Source organism: Diplotaxodon limnothrissa, linkage group LG7 (genome assembly GCF_057381915.1).
Source record: "Diplotaxodon limnothrissa isolate DT_005_m linkage group LG7, D_limnothrissa_male_GT1.1, whole genome shotgun sequence".
NCBI classification, from domain to species: Eukaryota; Metazoa; Chordata; class Actinopteri; order Cichliformes; family Cichlidae; genus Diplotaxodon; species Diplotaxodon limnothrissa.
In genome coordinates this window covers 58022586-58044804 of record NC_140602.1, presented here as the reverse complement: position 1 = coordinate 58044804, position 22219 = coordinate 58022586, and the positions used below count along the sequence as shown (strand labels likewise).

Sequence of the window (22219 nt, the reverse complement as noted above, 5' to 3'; positions counted from 1 at the left end):
ATTTTTTGTCCCAGTCCAGCCCTGGCTGGTTCTCACCTGAGTTAACATCTAATTGGATCTGATAAACAACCGTGGAAAAAAGAAAAGAAAAACCTCAACATGTGGTCAGCAGGTCCCTCCATAATGATCATGTTTACGTCACTTAATGTATTATTCTAATTGCCTGTGGGCATTTTCTTTCCAACAAAATGAATGTTTGTAGTTTCAGTGGATTTAACAAGGATTCATTATTCATTCAATCACCACAACACTTCCTTACTTATAATTCTGCTCTGTCCAAGCTGTAAAGAAAGCTTTTCACCAATTTATAAAGATATTTAACTTTTGCAAGGTTTGATCAAGGTTATAGATGCTGCATGTATAATTGTCAAACACATCCCTTTGGGCTACATGGAACTCAAATGGCTGCTTTGCTAAACCTGGGATAATTATAAGATCAATTATAATATACTTGCATCCTGCAGATTGTTCTTGTATGCATATTATAGAGTGAGGCAAACCTCAGCAATATGACCTTTTTTTCTTCTCTTTTTGTTAGACTTCTCTATTAACCACGGATGTGAATATGTGCCCTCTTGTCTTGAATGTCTCTTCATTGTTGTATGTTTGCTCTTTTACTTTACTAAAATTAAGGTAGCAACACTGCATTCAGCAAATTAGTTTTTTATCAGGTAAAAAACATTATCCAATATATGGCAGTCATTTGTTACTGAAAGAAGTTAAATCCTGTCTGAATTTTACACCAAACGCCTTTCCTGATCCAACCTCGGTTGTGTCTCTGGTTGAAATTAATCAAGTGGCCATTCACTTGCCAAGCAAATATGTAAAACACTACACTATGTCCAACAGATGCAAAGGAGCTCAAGACTCAACAGCCAACTCAAACAGTGTTACCATTAAGTTAATACGGTTGTGCCACATTCATAAACATTCACAACTCTGTATTTGGGGATGTACACATGGATCATGTGGAAAACTATGATGATGCAAATATTTAATAAATTCATGCAGCTTAAAGCAACAATATACAACTACACCGCCTGTTAACATCTTCTCTAATTCACTTGAGATTTTACTGATTTTGATTAATATCATCTTAAGGAGAATTTATTGTTTTAATGAAAAACTGCTTGTTTTTCAACATGCATATTACATCTTATATTTTATTCATGTTTTTCCTGCTGAAAGTGCACTTTAAAAGTGATTCACAGAATAACTAAATGGCAAGAATGAATAGAACAAGCTGACATCAATTCATATGAAGAAATTCAGAGTAATATATGTGACTGAGTGATATTTCCATTGAAAGCAGCTCACATTATTCTGCTTGTAAAGACATGACTGCAGGGTTTTCGCTGTCCATTCAACTTTCAGTGTGCCACGGTTGAAAAGGTACGCCTTTAAAAAGGTCTGAGAGGAGTTAATTTGGTTACCCATGATTTATGTGAGCTCGACCACACCTATTAGTGCTTCTGGCCATTAAAACCTGACTGTCTGCTGGTCCACAGGCACATAAATTCTGTACTTGTGCTTGAAAAAATGAGGCATTAATTGAAGCTGACTGCTGACTGTAGTAAGTGAACTGTTAGCAGTAATGTGTTGTTCAAGTCTGGACTGCAATGTGCATGCCTGAAGTCATTTTCACTGTAGAGTAGCACACTCATTATCTTTTGACAAGAACATTGTTAAGAGAAAAGAATGACCTCAACCTCTTGCTTCTGGACCAACCAGTCATTTTCCTGATCCTGCAGACTGCATCTCAATTCCAAGTAAGTACAGAAGGAAAATAGTTTTGCTCCACAGTTAGCACATTTTATTGTCCAAATTCCAACTATATCTGCTACCTGCCTCATTAATGTCCAAGCATCAGACATTAAATCGGGCAGTGGCTGCTGAGTAATGCCTCACTTACTTCACAGCTGACTGCTTTTCTTCTTTCTCATCCCTTTCCTCTTCAAAAGAATATCCTGTCCCCAATGCATGTAAATGTCAGAGGTTGCTGTCATTGCAGACAATGTGGCAACCTGACAGATTGATATCTGCGACTTGGTGTGTGTGTGTGTGTGTGTGTGTGTGTGTGTGTGTGTGTGTGTGTGTGTGTGTGTGTGTGTGTGTGTGTGTGTGTGCTTATGTGCCTTGAAGGGTTTGAGTGAAAAACAAAGGTGGGGGGGTCAGGGAGAAAGGAAATGTTCAGAAATGGCAGACACTTTCAGCCCATGAGTCACTACACTCAGCGGGTAGCACACACACATGCTGTCATCATGAGTCAAATCACTGCAGTTACAGCCTGGACCATCTGCAAATAAACAATTTTTATGCCATGAAAAAAAATTCCGTTATAGCAGAAAATTAATTTGCGCTTAGATTTTGCTGTAAAAAAAACCCCAAATGATCTGTATGAGTAAAGTCAGTAATATATCTCTATCAAAATATTTTGAACTGTAAGGAAATAAATTTGGGATATTGAATTTGCATATACGTTTGCTAGTCACAAAACTACAGTCAGCAGGTTGCAAGCTTAGTTCAGCATATAGAAAACAGCTTGCCTTTGAGCAAAACTACAAAAAAAAGGGAAAAATCTACTTAGTTAAATCTGTTTCACAAAGAAATGACTAAAATGTCAGAATTTGCTTTTATGCTTCACATTAATTGTGATCAGGCTTGTTGATGTTAATGTAATGTGCTACTGGCTTCATATTTGCCATGCAAAGGCACCAACTATTCCATAGTTAGCATCAGTCAGCCAGACTACAGATAGTTATAGCAGAGAATATTGTTAATTTATACTGCACATAATAGATCACATAAATCATGAATTAGAGTTCCAATTGGTTGTTCCTCATCATCTCTGCATCATCACTCTGCACACACACACATGCACGTGCATTATAAATTGACCATTGAGAGGAGAGCTCACTGCATTAGAGAAGATCAATGTGCACTTGGGCTCTGCAGCAGGGCATGACACTCCTATCTGGTTCTCAATGTCACATGCTAAAAAGGCCAAACCGCTTACACATGACAGCATGTCAGCATTATCCCTATTTTCACCCCATGCCCTTTTGGTGTGTCTCATTTACTGATTTTGTAGCAGTGATACCATTACAACGGAGCTGCTCTACTCATAATTAAGCTGCACTGGTGGGTCTCCATGGGCCACCAGCATTCAACTATGTGAATGTAGTTGTAAAACTTTATGTAAATGATATTTCTTTAGTCATATATTGTATGTATGTATCAACCTTGCAAATAACACTATGGGATTTCTTTTTATTTAAAGTTATATTTCGTTGGTATTTTTATCTTAGTAGTGTCTGTCTGCTGCCATCCTCTTGGGGCACATAGAACCAACCATGAATGAAAATATAAAACTTTCTCAAATCTTTTTTTTAACCAAGTGAAAACAGTATGGAGGTTGGGGTGATGGATGGGTCAACAAAATGCTGGAAAAGCATTGTCCTCTACTCTTAACCAAGAAAAATTTAAAAACCCATAGTATGATCTTTCCAATCCTCATAGCTGTCATTTATAATTGTCAAAATTAATTCAACCTTAATTAACAGAGTGCAAACTAGTTACATAAATTACAAACTAGTATGTGCATTCAAAGCAGTTGTGGGATACTTCGTGTGTGTGGGCCCTGCACTTTGTTTTCTACACTCACTGAAACAGAAGCTCCTTGTCATTTTAATCTCAATTAGCTTGGAGTAAATGGGTTCTAATTTTTTTAATTTAAGGTTATTTTTGTTATATCATGGGTAGTAGTGTTTACTGATTGGAAGGTTTGTGGATTGGTGACTGGCTCGTCCTGTTCATGTACCAACTTACTCTTGGCCAAATTGAAGCTGAACTCCAAGTGGCCCCTGATGCATATATACACCATGTAAATAGCACTTCTTTGCTGTAATGCTACAATATTTTACTGTTTTAAGAATCCACCATGATCCATCAAAGACCAGCAGGTGCCTTGGGAATATGGTGGGAGCACATAAAGTTCTCATGGCAGCCTGAAAGTACCCATATAACTCTATATAATGTATGTAATCTATAATCTATATAATCTATCTATATAATAAGAACAGACATGACATCTGTAGACTGACAATTTCAATATTCCTAAAACTACTATTTAGCTATTTTGACTCATCTCAATATTAAAATCAATCTAAATAGTACAATCAATATGCAAGAATTTGCATGCAATTTTATGCAATGCTATAAAATTTTCATTTTTGTGCATTTTTGTATAATTTCCAAAAAAAAAAATCCAATTCAAGAAAAGAATGACATGTTATTCTTATGACTAAATATCAAAATGGATTCAATTTGAACCAAACACAATGTGAGGTTTAAAGTATAGTGAGCAAAGAGCTAAGGGAGCTGACATTGAGCAATGACCAAACAGATGACATCAAAGATACAATCAGTTAAGATGACCTTTCCCTGACAGATGGCAGGTTACAGTCCACATCAATGTGTCAAGAGCTCAGTGACTCGAAAAGACCTCAGTGGCAAACTGCTGCTCATTTGAACTGAAAGGGACCTGCAGAGGTGTGTTGGTCACCTATAAGTGATGCTTCTGGACACATAGGAGGGAGTGTATTTATAGAACCACAAGAAACAAAGCTTCTGGTTCACAAGCAAAATTGCAAAATGTTAGGGAAGAAAACCCTACAAATGCATATCAGGTTACAAAGCCACAATCTGTTCCATGTTTATGATGAGAGAGATGATGTGCTTTCCTGAGAAAACCACATAAGAAGACCACACATCTTGAACTCCTGCCCTACACCAAGGACACATGTCACCACATTAAGCCTGGCTTGATTTAGAACTTTTTTATAGTGTAAGTTGACAGAGAGGTGAAATTGGCTCCAGGGATCACTGGCACTTACATGTGTGTGTGTGTGTGTGTGTGTGTGTGTGTGTGTGTGTGTGTGTGTGTGTGTGTGTGTGTGTGTGTGTGTGTGTGTGTACACTGAGATTAGAGGTCATAACTTGTGAGGTGAAGCCAGGGTTAATGACTCTATAATGATGGCGGAGAGTGACAGAGAAATTTAAATCTACTGTGCTGGAATAAAATATAAATAGTAGACAATAGGAATAAATGACAAACAGGAGAAATATATAAAGTCAAGAGGGATATACAAAATAAGAAAAATATATACAAACAACTATTGCTTTGGTTTAATAAATGCACAAAAATATGTGTTCATGTGCTTGTTCATTCAATTAGCCTGCAAGTGTTACTTAAAATGCTTATAGGTCTTCTACAATCACAACTCTCGCCAGTTTCTTATTAACATTACAAGTACTGCATTACGTACTATAATAAACATGCATACACTTTTTCCCCGTGAGTTTCCGACATACGCGTGCCACAGACTTTACATTCAGAGTGAGTGGCCCAAAAGAAAACCATTGCAAACTGAAGCAAAGAAAAAGGAAACCCAAACAGTATCTGTGCTGGGGCCATAAAGGTCGTAGTCTTAGTCTGTTCTTGCAGTCAACTGGTCTCCCTTAGTTTTTGCTTCAGTATTTACTCATTATCCAAAAAGTACCTTTCATATTAGTTTTTAAACTACACATTAAATCACAAATTAGTAATCCATCACAAAACATGAAGATGCAAGCTCTTTTGGTTGTGTACAAACTGACACTTCTGTTTACTGCCATCTTTACTGTGTTAGAAATGCACAGTAATTGGAGTTATCATTTGTACCTGACTTATGGGTGGCTGTAGCTCAGGAGGTAGAACAGGTCACCTACTGATCGGAAGGTCAGTGGTTCAATCCCTGGCTCCTCTAGTCTGCATGTCAAGTATCCTTGGGCAAGATACTAACCCTAACTTGCTCTCCGATGCATCCATCGGAGTATGAATGTCGTTAGAAAGCACGAAGTGTAGATAAAGTGCTTGTGAGAATGGGTGTGATTGGGTGAATGAGGCATGTTGTATAGAGTGCTTTGAGTACTCCGTGAGAGTAGAAAAGCGCTATATAAGAATCAGTCCATTTACCATTACTTAGCATCATTCATTATCTTTCAGAGGGATGTTTTTAGTCACTCCAATGATTAGGATTTCACATAATAATGGATTGGATTTATATAGCGCTTTTCAAGGCACCCAAAGCGCTTTACAATACCACTATTCATTCACTCTCACATTCACACACTGCTGGACGCAAGCTACGGTTGTAGCCACAGCTGCCCTGGGGCAGACTGACATCCCACAGATGTTCAATTGGATTGCCATCCAAGGAAATTGGAGGCCAAGTCAACACCTCAAATGTGTTGTTGTGCTCCTCAAACCATTCCTGAACCATTGTTGCTTTGTGGCAGGGGGCATTGTTCTGCTGAAAGACGCCACAGTCATCAGGGAATATCATTTACATGAAAGTGTGTGGTCTGCAACAATTCTTATATCCACATGGATGGCAGGATCCAAGGTTTCTTGTTAGAACACTGCACACAAGTTAAGTGAAGCACGCACATCCAGCTATCTAGATGATGTAAAAGAAAACGTGATGCATCAGACCATCAGGTCACCGTCTGGCATTGCTCCATGGTCCAGTTCTGGTGCTCACATGTTCATTGTTGGCACTTTCAGGAGTGGACAAGGGTGTGCATGGGCAATATGATTAGTCTGTAGCCCATATCCAGCTTGAGCTACAGTAGTCCATCTGTTGGATTGAACCATATGGACCAGCCTTCACTGCATCAGTGAGGTTTGGCAATCCATGACCCTGTCGCTGGTTCACCAGTATTCCTTCCTTGGACTACTTTAGATCGATACTGACTACTGCAGATTGGAAACACCCAACAAGAGCTACAGTTTTGGTGATGCTCTGACCCAGTTATCTAACGATTAATTTTGCCATTGTCAAATCTGCAAAAAAAACTTACAATAATCCTTATTTCCTGCTTCTAACACATCAAATTTGTGGACAGAATGATGCTTCCTAATATATTCCACCCACTAACAGCTGCAATGATGAAGAGATAATCAGTGATTGTTGTATATAATACTTTTCTTGTCTTACTTACCACTCAAAGTTTTTATGACTAGAAGTCACATTTCACCACGTGTTCATTCAGTGCTTAGTTCTACACATTTTATCTGCTTCACAACCAAAGCCAGTGTAGACTCACCAAGTAGCCTAACATGCTTCATTTAACTCTTGGACATCTCAGTCAGCATCGGTGACAACCCCAACCCTGGGCAATCCCACTTTGCATTTTTCATTTTTATTGCATTGTTGTCTCTGAGTCCTGGCAACCAGGGAAAAAAGAAAAATATAATTCTAACTGACACACAACAAGAACTTTTTCCTCAAAAAGAGAAGTCTGTTTTGCTTTTCTCCAATAGAGGTTTAAGGTTAGGGTTGCCAATACCACCTATGATGACTTGAATCAATTGAAAATATTTGTCAGTACTGTCAAATAAAACCAGAAGGCTTTAAGATAGTAATGGAGTTAAATAAGATTAAGACTAAATGAGTTTCAAAGATTTCAAAGGGACTCCGGAGGCAGCCAACAGGTATCGACAGGCCAAGCGGAATGTGGCTCGGGCAGTGGCTGAAGCAAAAACTCGGGTGTGGGAGGATTTCGTAGAGGCCATGGAAAAAGACTTTCGGACTGCCTCGAAGAGATTCTGGCAAACCGTCAGACGTCTCAGGAGGGGAAAGCGGTGCTCTACCTGCACTGTGTATAGTGCTGGCGGAGCACTGCTGACGTCGACTGAGAAAATTGTCAGGCGGTGGAAGGAATACTTCGAGGACCTCCTTAATCCCACTGACACGTCTTCCGAGGAGGAAGCAGAGTCTGGGGATGAGGGGAAGGACCCGCCAATTTCCGGGGGCGAGGTCACTGAGGCAGTTAAACAACTCCTTGGTGGCAGAGCCCCTGGTGTTGATGAGATCCGCCCCGAGTTCCTGAAGGCTCTGGACGTTGTAGGGCTGTCCTGGTTGACACGCCTCTGCAGTGTTGCGTAGAGATCAGGGGCAGTACCTGTGGACTGGCAGACCGGGGTGGTGGTCCCCATCTTTAAGAAAGGGGACCGGAGGGTGTGTTCCAACTACAGGGGGATCACACTCCTCAGCCTCCCTGGGAAAGTCTATGCCAGGGTGCTGGAAAGGAGAGTTCGTCCGTCAGTCGAACCTCGGATACAGGAGGAACAATGCGGTTTTCGTCCTGGTCGCGGAACACTGGACCAGCTCTTTATCCTCTCCAGGATACTTGAGGGTGCATGGGAGTTTGCCCAACCAGTCTACATGTGTTTTGTGGACATGGAGAAGGCATTCGACCGTGTCCCTCGGGGTGTCCTGTGGGAGGTGTTGCGGGAATATGGGGTGTCTGGCCCATTGCTACGGGCCATTCGATCCCTATACAACCGTTGCAAGAGCTTGGTTCGCATTGCCGGCAATAAGTCGGACTCGTTCCCGGTGGGTGATGGGCTCCGCCAGGGCTGCCCTTTGTCTCCGGTTCTGTTCATAATTTTTATGGACAGGATTTCTAGGCGCAGCCAAGTGGCGGAGGGCTTTCGCTTTGGTGGCCTCAGAATCTCATCTCTGATTTTTGCAGATGATGTGGTTCTGTTGGCTTCATCGGGTGAGGGCCTCCAGCTCGCACTGGAACGGTTCGCAGCCGAGTGTGAAGCAGCGGGAATGAGGATCAGCACCTCCAAATCTGAGGCCATGGTTCTCAGCCGGAAAAGGGTGGAGTGCCCACTCCGGGTCGGGGATGAGTTCCTGCCCCAAGTGGAGGAGTTCAAGTATCTCGGGGTCTTGTTCGCGAGTGATGGGAGAAGGGAGCCGGAGATCGACAGACGGATTGGGGCTGCAGCTGCAGTAATGCGGACGCTGCACCGGTCCGTCGTGGTGAAGAGGGAGCTGAGTGTAAAAGCGAAGCTCTCAATTTACCGGTCGATCTACGTCCCTACCCTCACCTATGGCCACGAGCTGTGGGTAGTGACCGAAAGAACGAGATCGCGGATACAAGCGGCAGAAATGAGCTTCCTCCGAAGGGTGGCTGGCCTCTCCCTTAGAGATAGGGTGAGAAGTTCGGCCATCCGGGAGGGGCTCAGAGTAGAGCAGCTGCTGCTCCACATCGAAAGGAGCCAGCTGAGGTGGTTCGGGCATCTGACAAGGATGCCCCCTGGGCGCCTCCTGGGTGAGGTGTTCCAGGCATGTCCCACCGGGAGGAGGCCCCGGGGCAGACCCAGGACACGCTGGAGAGATTATATCTCTCGGCTGGCCTGGGAACGCCTTGGTATTCCCCCGGATAAGCTGGAGGAGGTGGCTGGGGAGAGGGAGGTCTGGGCCTCTTTGCTTAGGCTGCTGCCCCCGCGACCCGGCCCCGGACAAAGCGGATGAGGATGGATGGATGGATGGATGGATGGATGGATGGATGGATGGATGGAGTTTCAAAGATGCAATGAGTCGAGTAAGACAAAATGTTAAGGTTGTGGGTTGTGCCATATTATATCCGTTGTTAGACCTTAAATGAGGTTAGCCAGCTCAGGAAGCCCAGGCACCCTCATCTACTACAACAGCAAAATCCCAGTTATTTATGGTACACAGAACATTCCCCAAGGAGCTCAAACACTCCCATCTGAATTAGACTGGAACATTTCAGCACTCCTATGTGCACGCACCCTCTTCTATTCAACACTTTCATCATCCCACTCCACGGCATCCCCCTGTTTATTATCCCTTTCCTCACACTGCCCCCACAGCTGTCATTTCTGTAATCATCACAGATCGCGTTGACTTCTTTACCAGCGCCCTCTGCAAAAGCTTCATCCTTTCACCCATTCATCATCATTTGTCCATCTATTTAGGCGGCTGTGCCATATGTCTCTCTTTTCCTCTGCTGAGGCTTGTCAGACTTGTGAAGTAGCAGCTTACAGAGCTTAGTTTTACAAAGACCCATCACCACCTACTTTATCCCCTGCCTGATGATTCTTCTTAAACCTTAACCCACATGCACACAAGCACCCCAGCCCTGTGTCTAATGACTCTTGGTAAAAAGCACAGTAATCTAGTCTCCAAATACCAACATTGGTGATTCAAAGCTTTGACACATAGCTGAAATGACTGTATTTAGTCTGCGTAGAAGAGGAATCAGCAGGACAAAAAACATATTCCTGTCAGAACATATTGTTTACAAGTAAACTGAGGGATGAAAGCAGGACAAGACAGTTTAGTTGCTCATGAGGATGCATTTCTTTTTTTTTTTATTTAGCCCTAGACTCTGGAATAACCTGCCACTTGATCTTTGTTCTGCAGAGTCTATACAGTCTTTTAAATCCTGTCTTAAAAAATCACTTTTTTTACTTTGGCTTCTAATTTGAGTTCAGTTCGAGTCCCACAACGTTTTTTACATTGCGCTCTATTATTCTATTTGTTTGATTTTGTTTGTTGTATTTATTTTTATTGATGCATGGTTTTATCTTGTTTGTTTAAACTAACGTAAAAAGCAAGTCAACCTCAGTAAACCTGTTTTTTTTATGTGCAACAGAAATAAAATTTGCGCTGACCTATTTTTGCCAGTGGAATATTCACTATTGTATGGAATAGGATTAAATTTTTTACAGTTTTTCATGTTCCCCAGAGGATAAACCCACATACTTGTGTTGATTCCCTCAGTTTTCATTTAGTCCCACGATGGGGTTGACATGTTTTGTTTCAAGTGAAATGAGAACTTTATACATTTCAATTTAAGTTTGTTCATGGTACAAAAAGGATGCATTTATCTAAATTTCAATACAGCACTAACTTTAGTACTTTTAATTTATCAACCAAAATAATGCAATAAGTACTGGATGAGATTACATTTAACATTACATTTACACAGACATTCATGATCTCAGTATGATGAGTCTCCTGACTTTAGCGAGCCCCTTACTTCTCCTCTGACTGACATTGACATATTTAGTTTTTAGTGAAATATTTTAATACTTGGGGAAAAAAGCAGCTAAAAAAATTTAAATGTAGCTGTTCATTTTTCAAGTCAGGTCAGCTTTATTTATATAGCACATTTAAAAGACATCAAGTATCGGCCAAAGTGCATTTGTGATTCAAATATCAACTACTACTACAATGATCACATTTTGAGCAGATGTTCAGATTACCAAAACATATTTCACCAGAGTTTGGTGGATTAGCACAATCAGTTCCTGAACTAAATTCAGACTGTGTCCGTATCCCAACATTTACATAAGGCTAGATCTATGCATAGATTCAGTCCTCAAACTTAAATTTCATTATTACTTCTGGAAATAATGTGTACAAATATGTAGTGGTACATTACAACAACACAAGCAAAAAAAAAAGTTGTTCATATTAGTACATTTCTTTAATTTAATGGCTCTCACAGTGCCTCAGAATGTTTTTGGGTAATGTACTGAACCCCAGTGAGGCATCTAATATTCCATTTGTCTGACAGATAAAAAGTGTTGTATGCATGGCAGTTATATAGCACAGTCTTACTCACTACTTAAAGCACTTCTAGCCACACATTTCACTGATAATTTACATAGCACTTTTATATGTACTATACCTTGTACCTTGTGTTCATGCAACCAACCAACAGAATAGCCGTTTACACTCATGTCTTAGGACTATTGGAGGGAGCCGGCGGAAACTCACAGAGCCACACAAAAATACCCCAGCTGACAAGGAGATTCAAACCTAGAACAATTTTTCTGTGAGATGACAGTTGTAACTACTGTGCCACCGTGCTGCCCGAATCTGTTTGGATTTATTGTCTGTTTGGATTTAGAGCATTCTGATAGCTTTAAGCATAAGACACCTACCATTCATTAAAAGGGTCATTTGTTGCATGTGTTCTTACTTCCTGTTTTCTCTTAGGTTTTTACACTAATAAGTATTTTTTATTTTATTTTTTATTGTCATTGTCAAAGAACAATGAAATTGCGTTTGGGGCTTCCGTACAACCCGTAAAAAAAAAACAAAAAACAAATACCCCTTAAAACCCAAGTGTAAATATTTATTTAAAAATATTTATTTAAAAATATTTAAAAATACATTTTTATGCAACTGCAGCATATATCTAAAAAATATGTTGTCATTGGCAGGACTTTTTATTAAATTAAAAGCAGATACATGGAACAGGAAAAAATATCGTATCGGCAGCAGTGTGTATACACTGTGTTCAGTTCACTGTGGCTGCCGTGTGTGTGTGTGTGTGTGTGTGTGTGTGTGTGTGTGTGTGTGTGTGCGTGCGTGTGTGCGTGCGTGCGTGTGTGTGTGTGTGTGTGTGTAAGAGCACATGCCCATATGGTGAGCAAAGAGTGGAAATCACAGTTTCTGTCTATGTGTAAACACCAGGGGCAGCACTGAAACCATTAAACTGAGCAAACCAGAACACGAACGTCAGACTTCCCATGTCTGTTTCTCATCTGTGCTATCTCTCACACTGCTTACCTTAATGCAAAAGAGGTTGGTTTAAAAAGGGTGGCAAAGTTATAGATACTTTTAATTTTCAAGCCAAGATTGTTTAGAAATCCATTAAGTCCTCAGAAAAGAAGAACATGATCTTCCAATGAAGCTGTTTTTCTTTGCGTCATCAGATGCAAACTTTCTTCCCCATGCCCACCAATTAAGGATTAATTTTTCAATGCATTTGAGAGAAACGCTTGAAAAGCAGCAGGTAACATCTATAGAAATGAATTGCTGCAACAATTTTCAGATAATGTGCAGTTTATTTTAAATCCAATTGATTTGTCTTTTGGATCTTACCGTTATCTCGAGAACTGGTGATTTCAGACAAAAAGATCGCTGTGAGAGAACAAAGTGAGCTTTTCAAAGTTGGCTATTTCTCAAGAGCTGAATTTACTAATTCAGCTGAATGACAAAGAGATTGACTGTCTGACAAGAGAAGAGGTGCTACAGTAAAACTGTGAGTCCAGAGAGAAACTATTGTCTAGGCTAAGAATGCTATTTGTTCTTCACATATTCTGTTCTATTCTATTCTTAGCAACAGTGGGAAGGAATAACCTATAAACCTATATAAATATTTATTCACAGAAAGAGAACTCTGATAAAACCAGGCTTAGGGAGATGCAGCACAGTTGAATTGTGAGAAGAAAGAGAAGCAGGAAAAAATAAAGTGAGAATTAAGAGAAAAGCGCAAAACACAAATTACAAGAGAGAAAAGTTAATGATATGCAGTAGCAGGTATACATAAATGCATCTGGACTAAAAAGGGGTAGGTGGAGAAGAAAGGAAGGAACAGCTCGTCCTGCTTTCACACCTCAGTCTAGGAAGGCCCACAGCAACTTATAGTAACATATTGCTCAGGGTCACCTGCACTATAAAGCTTTATTTTAGGCCATCTGTTTCTTGAACCCAAATAGGGAGCTGGTTCCATGGGGGAGTAGCCTGATAACTAAAGATTGTGCCTTCTTTCTTGCAAACTCTGGGAACCAGATGTAAGCCTACAATCGGAGATAAAATACTCTACTTGGATTATATGATATTTAGAGGTTTTTAAGATATGATGATCATTCAGGGTTAGGTGTTCTATTGACTAGCTTAGGAATGGTAGCTGCATCCAGTAACAACTCATAGACGAGAAATGAACTTGGTGCACTACAGGGAGTGCAGAATTATTAGGCAAATGAGTATTTTGTCCACATCATCCTCTTCATGCATGTTGTCTTACTCCAAGCTGTATAGGCTCGAAAGCCTACTACCAATTAAGCATATTAGGTAATGTGCATCTCTGTAATGAGAAGGGGTGTGGTCTAATGACATCAACACCCTATATCAGGTGTGCATAATTATTAGGCAACGTCCTTTCCTTTGGCAAAATGGATCAAAAGAAGGACTTGACCGGCTCAGACAAGTCAAAAATAGTGAGATATCTTGCAGAGGGATGCAGCAGTCTCAAAATTGCAAAGCTTCTGAAGCATGATCATCGAACAATCAAGCGTTTCATTCAAAATAGTCAACAGGGTCGCAAGAAGCGTGTGGAAAAACCAAGGCGCAAAATAACTGCCCATGAACTGAGAAAAGTCAAGCGTGCAGCTGCCAAGATGCCACTTGCCACCAGTTTGGCCATATTTCAGAGCTGCAACATCACTGGAGTGCCCAAAAGCACAAGGTGTGCAATATTTAGAGACATGGCCAAGGTAAGAAAGGCTGAAAGACGACCACCACTGAACAAGACACACAAGCTGAAACGTCAAGACTGGGCCAAGAAATATCTCAAGACTGATTTTTCTAAGGTTTTATGGACTGATGAAATGAGAGTGAGTCTTGATGGGCCAGATGGATGGGCCCGTGGCTGGATTGGTAAAGGGCAGAGAGCTCCAGTACGACTCAGACGCCAGCAAGGTGGAGGTGGAGTACTGGTTTGGGCTGGTATCATCAAAGATGAGCTTGTGGGGCCTTTTTGGGTTGAGGATGGAGTCAAGCTCAACTCCCAGTCCTACTGCCAGTTTCTGGAAAACACCTTCTTCAAGCAGTGGTACAGGAAGAAGTCTGCATCCTTCAAGAAAAACGTGATTTTCATGCAGGACAATGCTCCATCACACGCGTCCACGTACTCCACAGCGTGGCTGGCAAGAAAGGGTATAAAAGAAGAAAAACTAATGACATGGCCTCCTTGTTCACCTGATCTGAACCCCATTGAGAACCTGTGGTCCATCATCAAATGTGAGATTTACAAGGAGGGAAAACAGTACACCTCTCTGAACAGTGTCTGGGAGGCTGTGGTTGCTGCTGCACGCAATGTTGATGGTGAACAGATCAAAACACTGACAGAATCCATGGATGGCAGGCTTTTGAGTGTCCTTGCAAAGAAAGGTGGCTATATTGGTCGCTGATTTGTTTTTGTTTTGTTTTTGAATGTCAGAAATGTATATTTGTGAATGTGGAGATGTTATATTGGTTTCACTGGTAAAAATAAATAATTGAAATGGGTATATATTTGTTTTTTGTTAAGTTGCCTAATAATTATGCACAGTAATAGTCACCTGCACACACAGATATCCCCCTAAAATAGCTAAAACTAAAAACAAACTAAAAACTACTTCCAAAAAGATTCAGCTTTGATATTAATGAGTTTTTTGGGTTCATTGAGAACATGGTTATTGTTCAATAATAAAATTATTCCTCAAAAATACAACTTGCCTAATAATTCTGCACTCTCTGTAGTGTACCCATAGAGTATGAAGACATCTAAAGTCCTTTCAGTTTCAACTGCATCTTTTAGTGGTGAATGCTAATTTTTGGTAGCTAAGTTAGTCACTTTTCTATCAAGGCTCTTCTTGCCTCTTGTCTTTGTGTTAGCTTGTTTCTAGTGCAATGATATGGAGGTCTCCTGACGTGTTCTAGTAATTACAAAACAAGGAACATTCCTTGCAAAAGCATATGAAGTATTTAATTCAATGCATCTGTTCTTCTGGAATCCATTGGCACTAGGACCCCTGTATGTAGGGTTTGTTTGTTTTTTTAACTAAATAAGCAACCCAAATAACAGTTTGTTGTTAGTTGATGCACAGATCGCTGGTGGCATATTATGTGTTGGACATTTTTGCCCTGAGGCTCCTGAAATAATATTTGGGTCATGCAAGGGACAGACAACAGCAGCACATAAAAGTGTCATATCAGTTTTCTGTTTACAGCTGTGCTTCTGTTAGATAATCACATCTGCCCACCTATTCTTCCTGTCTGTGAACAATTTAAGTGTGCTCACAGTACACAGCTAATCAAACAATCCTAGCCACAGTGGATTTGTGCAGCACATCTGCTGTTCCTGCTGTGTTGAGACAATTCCCACTGAAAACAATAATGCCTCAGCTGCAGAAATGAGGAAGAGTATAACCAATTCAATGGTCAGTATTGCTACATGCTCCAGTGAATGAGCTCATGTGGAAACAGCCCCCACTGGAAGTAATGGGAAATCTGAAATTCATCAGTTTCAATTGATTGTTGTAATGGATTAGGGCAAAATGGACACGACCCCTACCGCGGCACCAATTTATCATCAAAAAGGCGATTTCACTCACTTAACTGGAATGGTGCAAAACATATGGCAGCTGTTTATTTTTTACCCTAAAACATACAAAAGATTTGTGCCCTATGAATGCATTTGATATTTATTAGATGAGGTCCTAAGTTGGAGAATGAAGATGTCTTAGATACTCTGCCATAAGCTAATGCTGCAGCATTTCTCTTGTAATCAGTTTTAGAGTAAAACTGTAACATTGTCTCTTAGACTTTGCAATAAAATGTCTGCATGTAGAAATCATAAGTCAGGTTGCAACAAACTCTAAGGGAACTCTACTAATGGTAGGTTAATTTACAATTATTTTATCATTAAAGGCTGGAACTATAACAAAAACATATCTTTTCATTAATTTCAGCTGGTATCAATACTCAACAGTTTTGTTTTTATTTACCATCTCTGTAGTCCTACTAGGGTTTTATTTTTTTAGTTTGTTTATTTTTCTGTGTTCATAGGCAGGTTGACATATACTTATGCTCTCGAGGCATCGGATTTTAGGAAATACAAGCTTCTCAGGGTGGAAGATTTTTTTAGTTAGTCAGTATTATTGTTTAATATTTAAATTATAACAACTATAATATCTCCAGATATCCGCAAAAGCACCTTTATTCTCTGACCCACAAGGCAACCTCTGGGGCCTTTGTGCCAAAAACTGCAGTTCTTCTAATGGGCATTTGATGTCAGTTTCAAGAGCAAGTCAGTCCCCATAGATGCCCATGTTAAACTGCACAACTAAAATAGCATTAAAAAGCATGTATACAGCCTGGTAAAAGAAACCATTTTGGTAAATGGAATGATTCTTATATAGCGCTTCTCTAAATGGTAATGGCCTGTATTTGTATAGCGCTTTACTTAGTCCCTGTGGACCCCAAAGCACTTTACACTACATTCAGTCATCCACCCATTCACACACATTGTAACCACAGTTGCCCTGGGGCACACTGACATAGGTGAGGCTGCCAGACACTGGCGCCACTGGGCTCTCTGACCACCACCAGTAGGCAACAGGTCAAGTGTCTTGCCCAACGACATAACGACCAAGACTGTCGGAGCTGAAGCTCGAACCGGCAACCTTCCGATTACAAGACGAACTGCCAACTCTTGAGCCACGATCGCCTGTACTCTCCTAGAGCACTCAAAATCCTTTATACAACATGCCGCATTCACATTTTTTATGCTTAAGTTTTATACTTAACTCTATTATCTATCTTAACTTTATTAGGAAATAATACTTTGACTAATACTTTGGCTTGCTGTGAAAAATTTGTGCACTTATTAGCATTACATTTTTTGTCTCTGTGTTGCACCTGTATAGTTTATGGATTGCTTACTAACCAAGCTAGCTAGTTTTAGCTCAAGTCCACCCTGTCATCCAAATATTGTCACTTCTTGTTCCTGAAAACCAATAAACACAACTGCAAGTCCATCATTGTTATCAGCCCGTACTCAGAGCCAGTGTCAGAATACGCACTGTATATGAGTACAGAGACCAGAACTCTAGAGTTGTCTAGTCTCTGTGCTGTAATGTGATCTGAAACATGACTGAAACTATCCTACGTATCATGCAAGTTAAACAAAAAATGTCTGAAGCTGGTCAAAAAGGACTTTTTCAAGAATCTTAGTAAACACAAAATGCACACAATTTTAAGTGAAAGTGTTTATTATTGAAGGGGGAAAAAATCCAAACCTACATGACCCTATGTGAAAAAGTGTTTGCCCCCTAAACCTAATAACTGGTTGGGACCGCCAGGACTTAAAAAGCCAGTCCAAAGTCTTCATTTTGTTTTTATTAAGAGGTGGACTTGCTGGTGTGTTTTGAATCATTGTCCTGCTGCAGAACTAGGTCATGAACAGACTGAACAGTGCCATTCTTCTTCAAGATGTTTTGGTAGACAGCACAATCCATAGTTCGATTTACCACAGCAAGTCTTCCAGGTCCTGAGGCAGCAAAAGAGCCTCAGATCTCACTACCATCACCATATTTTACTATTGGTATGATGTTCCTTTTCTGAAATGCTGTGTGGGAGTCAAATCTTTTTGGCTCTTTTTGGGGGAGGGGTTGGCTAATGTGAGATGAGCCTTCATGTTGTTTCTGGTCAGGACTGGTTTTCTCCTTGAACCCGTGGATGACATTTTTGCCCAGACTCTTTCTTATTGTTGAATCATGAACTCTGACCTTAACTGAGAAATCTGAAGCCTGCAGTCCTTTATTGTTGTTCTGGGTTCTTTTGTGACCTCCTGGTTTGAGTGCCATTGGAGTAATTTTGGTAGGCCGGTCACTTATTGGAAGCTTCACTGCTGTTCTTTTTTTCTGTTTTGTGTATAATGACTCTCACTGTGGTTCAATAGAGTCCCAAAGCCTTAGAAACATCTTTGTAACCCTTTTCAGACTGACAGATGTCGGTGACTTTATTTCTCAGGTATTCTTTAAAGCGTGATATGAAGTGTTGCTTTTTGACGTCTTTTAGCCTGTTTTATTTTGTCAGACATGTTCTATTTAAGTGATTTCTTGACTCAGCAGGTCAGGCCTGAATGTGTTTAATGAAACTGAGCTCAGCTTTCCAAAGCATGTGGTTAATCACAGTTAATTCATGATTTAACAAGAGGGGCAATTACTTTTTCACACACGAGCAGTAGGCTTGGATAACTTTTCTGAATTCATCAATGAATTCATCATTTAAAAAATGCATTTTGTGTTTACTCAGGTTACCTTTGTCTAATAATAAGAATTTGTTTGATGATCTGAAACATATAAGTGTGAAAAATATGCAAAACACTATGAGGAGGCAAACACTTTTTCACACCACTGTATATACATATACATATGCGATGATCATTAACAGAAGATAATATTCACCTCCTTTTCTTTTTTTCTTTTTTAAGACAGTACAAGAGGTATTTGGTAATAATAAGTTATAAGTTATTTTGTACTTCTGTCCAGCGCTTTGGTCAATGTTGCTGTTGTAAATAAATGTGCTATATAAATAAAACAAACTTGAACTTTGAACCTTTCCCCCTCCTCACTCCATTCATCCCAGACTGAACAGAAATGAGCATCCTCACATTAACCACACCCACTCACATTTACACCTCCCCTCTTTTCTTCACCAGCTCTGTGTTGTCTTGTTGTTTGTCTAAGTATTTAAATCCTGTGATGTACCACTCTAAATGTATTCCTTAAAATACTGCTCACAAAAAAGAGAAACAAAACTGCTGTCAGATCCCTCAATAGATGGTGGAGACCAAAAAGTGAAACAAAGTTTAGAATGTCTGACTTACATTACGTTTGTAGATACAAAAAAACAAGTGAATGAAAATGTTTCCACTGCATTAAAGGTGCAAGCATTAAAAAGCAGGTATTGCTGGTTAAGATAGCTGTAACTGACCTTATATTGACAACTCTTTTATCACCAAACTGCTTTACTGCAAAAAGCAGCTTTCAGGACAATTAGGTATCGAATGGAAATGTCCCAAAAAACACAGACGCAAGAAAAAAAGCCAAGCAGTAAGATGGTTTTCCCCTGACTTCAGCAGTCAGGGTGTATAGAGCTAACGTTGACCATTTCTCCTCAAGCACATTAGCCACATCAGTCAGGACCTGAGAGATCAGCACCCTGTAATCCACAGGCATCCATCTCGTTCAAACTGCAGCCAATGCACCTGATTTCAAGGCTTTTCAAGGGATTTTTAGCAGGGATTATAGGCTGCATGGGAAAGAAGAGGGGGCTCAATGAACCCAACTGTTAGAGACAATAGAACGAAGATTAAAGAAAGTTATAGTATTGCTTATCAATTTTACACAATTCTACATAAATTTTCCTCCTCTCCTTTCATCTCTGTGTCCTCAGTGTTGACTTCTTCAGTGTCACTGCATATTACACACTAAGTTGTGGGTTCATTCCCTCTGCAAATAGATGGCAGAACCAGCCCAGTTCTCAACTGCTGTGAGATTATTGCAAACTCTAGATTGATTTCTCAAACTTATCATTACAGTATCAAGAATATTAAAAGATAAGAAAACTAGCTAAGACAGTAGAATAGGTAACTTCAGCTAAGTTAACATGATACAGCTAGCTAACACCCATAGTGTATAGGAGACTATCTAGAGGTTATAGTGATAAAATAGAGTAAATTAACTCAATGAAGTGTGGAATTACAGTGCCTGCGTCATTTTATTGACTGCTGCAGCTGTCTACCATAATCATTATCAAAATGATCATTATCTGTGTTTATATGTTTAACATTTCAGAAATCACTCAAAGAAAATTCTGAAGTGGAGTACAGACTGAAGGGAAAGCCCCTACCACCTAAAAAACATACCAAATATAATAATATAATTATATATTATATATTATTATATTATATATCATATATAATAATTCATTAAAAATGGTGGAACATATATGCCGGCTCTGTCCAACACTAAACTAAAATAATAAATAACAGATAAAAACAGTGTTGCCCTTAAAGCAAAATTTTTAAAGCAGTTTCCATCCTCTAATGTAAACCATGACTGGAAAGGCTTGTCATGAGTAGTTAGTGTAAAAGAGGATAAAACACACTTGACTGCTTGTCTACTAAGCTTTTACATATTACAGAGCCCGACTGACTGGTTTTAGCTTATCACAGCTACACCATTGTTAAGTCAAATGTCAGCCAGCAAAAAACAAGAATTTGTAGTACAGGCATTAGGTAATTTGTTTAGTCAAATGCAAAATACAAAAAATAAAGAAATATTTTTGAAATATTTATCATGTCTATATTAATGTAATGTCATATAACTGTATTAAAATGAATCCAAAATATGCTAATATGGATAAAGAATTTTCTAAACTTATAAACTGGTGTCAGAGCTTTTACATTCTTTTATTATTTAAAAGAAAAAAATCAGAGCTTTTAGGAAAATATCTAAATTTAAGTGTTTTGAGTTAGCACTCATTTTTTAAAGACTGCTTGAATAACATTTAAAGTAAACCAGAGACTACGCAAAATTCAGAGGTAGCAGTGAAGCAAGGAAGAAGTAAAAGAAACAAAAATGAAAAAAAAAGTCTAAACTAAAAGCTTTCCAAGGTCATTTTCTTCTTCTCATTAAAATACATGAAAGAGGGTGTGAGGACTTACCTGAGGTGTTCAGACAGATGTTGTGTTGTTCTTTTTTTCTGCCAGGAGCAGGCTGCTTCAGTGTGACACAAGGTATAATGCCAACAGCACAGCTTCAGCATCCTTTGTATCACTATCCTCACTGACAGCCTCCTCAGCACACACACACTGTAGTAAGAGCATCGCCCCTCCTCCCTTTCTCTCTTCATTTCCCCTTCTCTCTCTCTCTCTCTCTCTCTCTCTCTGTTCAACTAAATCCGTCCACTCTCATTTCATCAGCAGAAGATGAAATGGTGAGGTCACAAGTGCTGCCAAAGTGAGCTATTTAAGTCAACCTAAATACAATTCACCATGCAAAGTATTTGTACTCCACTGTATCTCAGATACAAATGTTGCCTTTTTTTTCCTACTACATTTACATCTCAGTTAATGTATTGATGGATACATCTTATATGTAATCAAATGATACGTTTTTGCATATCATTTGCACTACAGAACTATATGAAATAGTTACTGAATAAAATGCATATTTATTGACACATAACTATTAACAATACAATCATGTCACGTGACATCACATACAAGCAAATTCCATGTTGTCATTTTTTTCATCTATTTGCTTTTAGTCCTTTTAGTCTTTCACTGGTATTTATTATCTTTTTCTATTTTTTGCTTGTTGGTGTCGTTAAAATTAGTCTGTAACTTAATTGTATTGGTCTTACTTGCTTTATAAAGAAAGCTTAATATATAATAGTAGTAGTAAAATATATTTTATATTGTACTGCTACTTCTACAGGAACTGAATGTTTTTCCTTTTTGTTTTATGGATTTTAAAACCACTCCCATCCATTAAAATTTTCTTCTTATTCATGCACTGCAAAAAGCTTACATTAATGTACCATATGGGAATATTTTCTAATAGGTCTATTTTTAGTGCTTTCTTATCCCTCAAGCAAAACAGCTGCACTTATTATGTGCAATACAATGCAAATCCAATAGGCTTTCTGCACTGTGCAATTAGGGCCCATAATGATTATGTAATTCTATTATTCCGCAAAGGTAGCCCAGAGATAACCTTAAGCAA

At 39.4% G+C, this 22219-nt stretch overlaps 1 protein-coding gene across 1 annotated transcript in view; it reads right to left on the bottom strand.

Annotated features, from left to right (window-relative positions):
* Positions 1–21257, bottom strand: part of rph3aa (rabphilin 3A homolog (mouse), a) — a 47415-nt gene extending 26158 nt beyond the window's left edge. Inside the window, exon 1 of the mRNA XM_085358536.1 lies at positions 21157–21257. Coding sequence (XP_085214662.1) covers positions 21157–21257 — 101 coding nt within the window. The remainder of the gene's footprint in view (positions 1–21156) is intronic.
* Between the last annotated feature and the right edge of the window lie 962 nt (positions 21258–22219).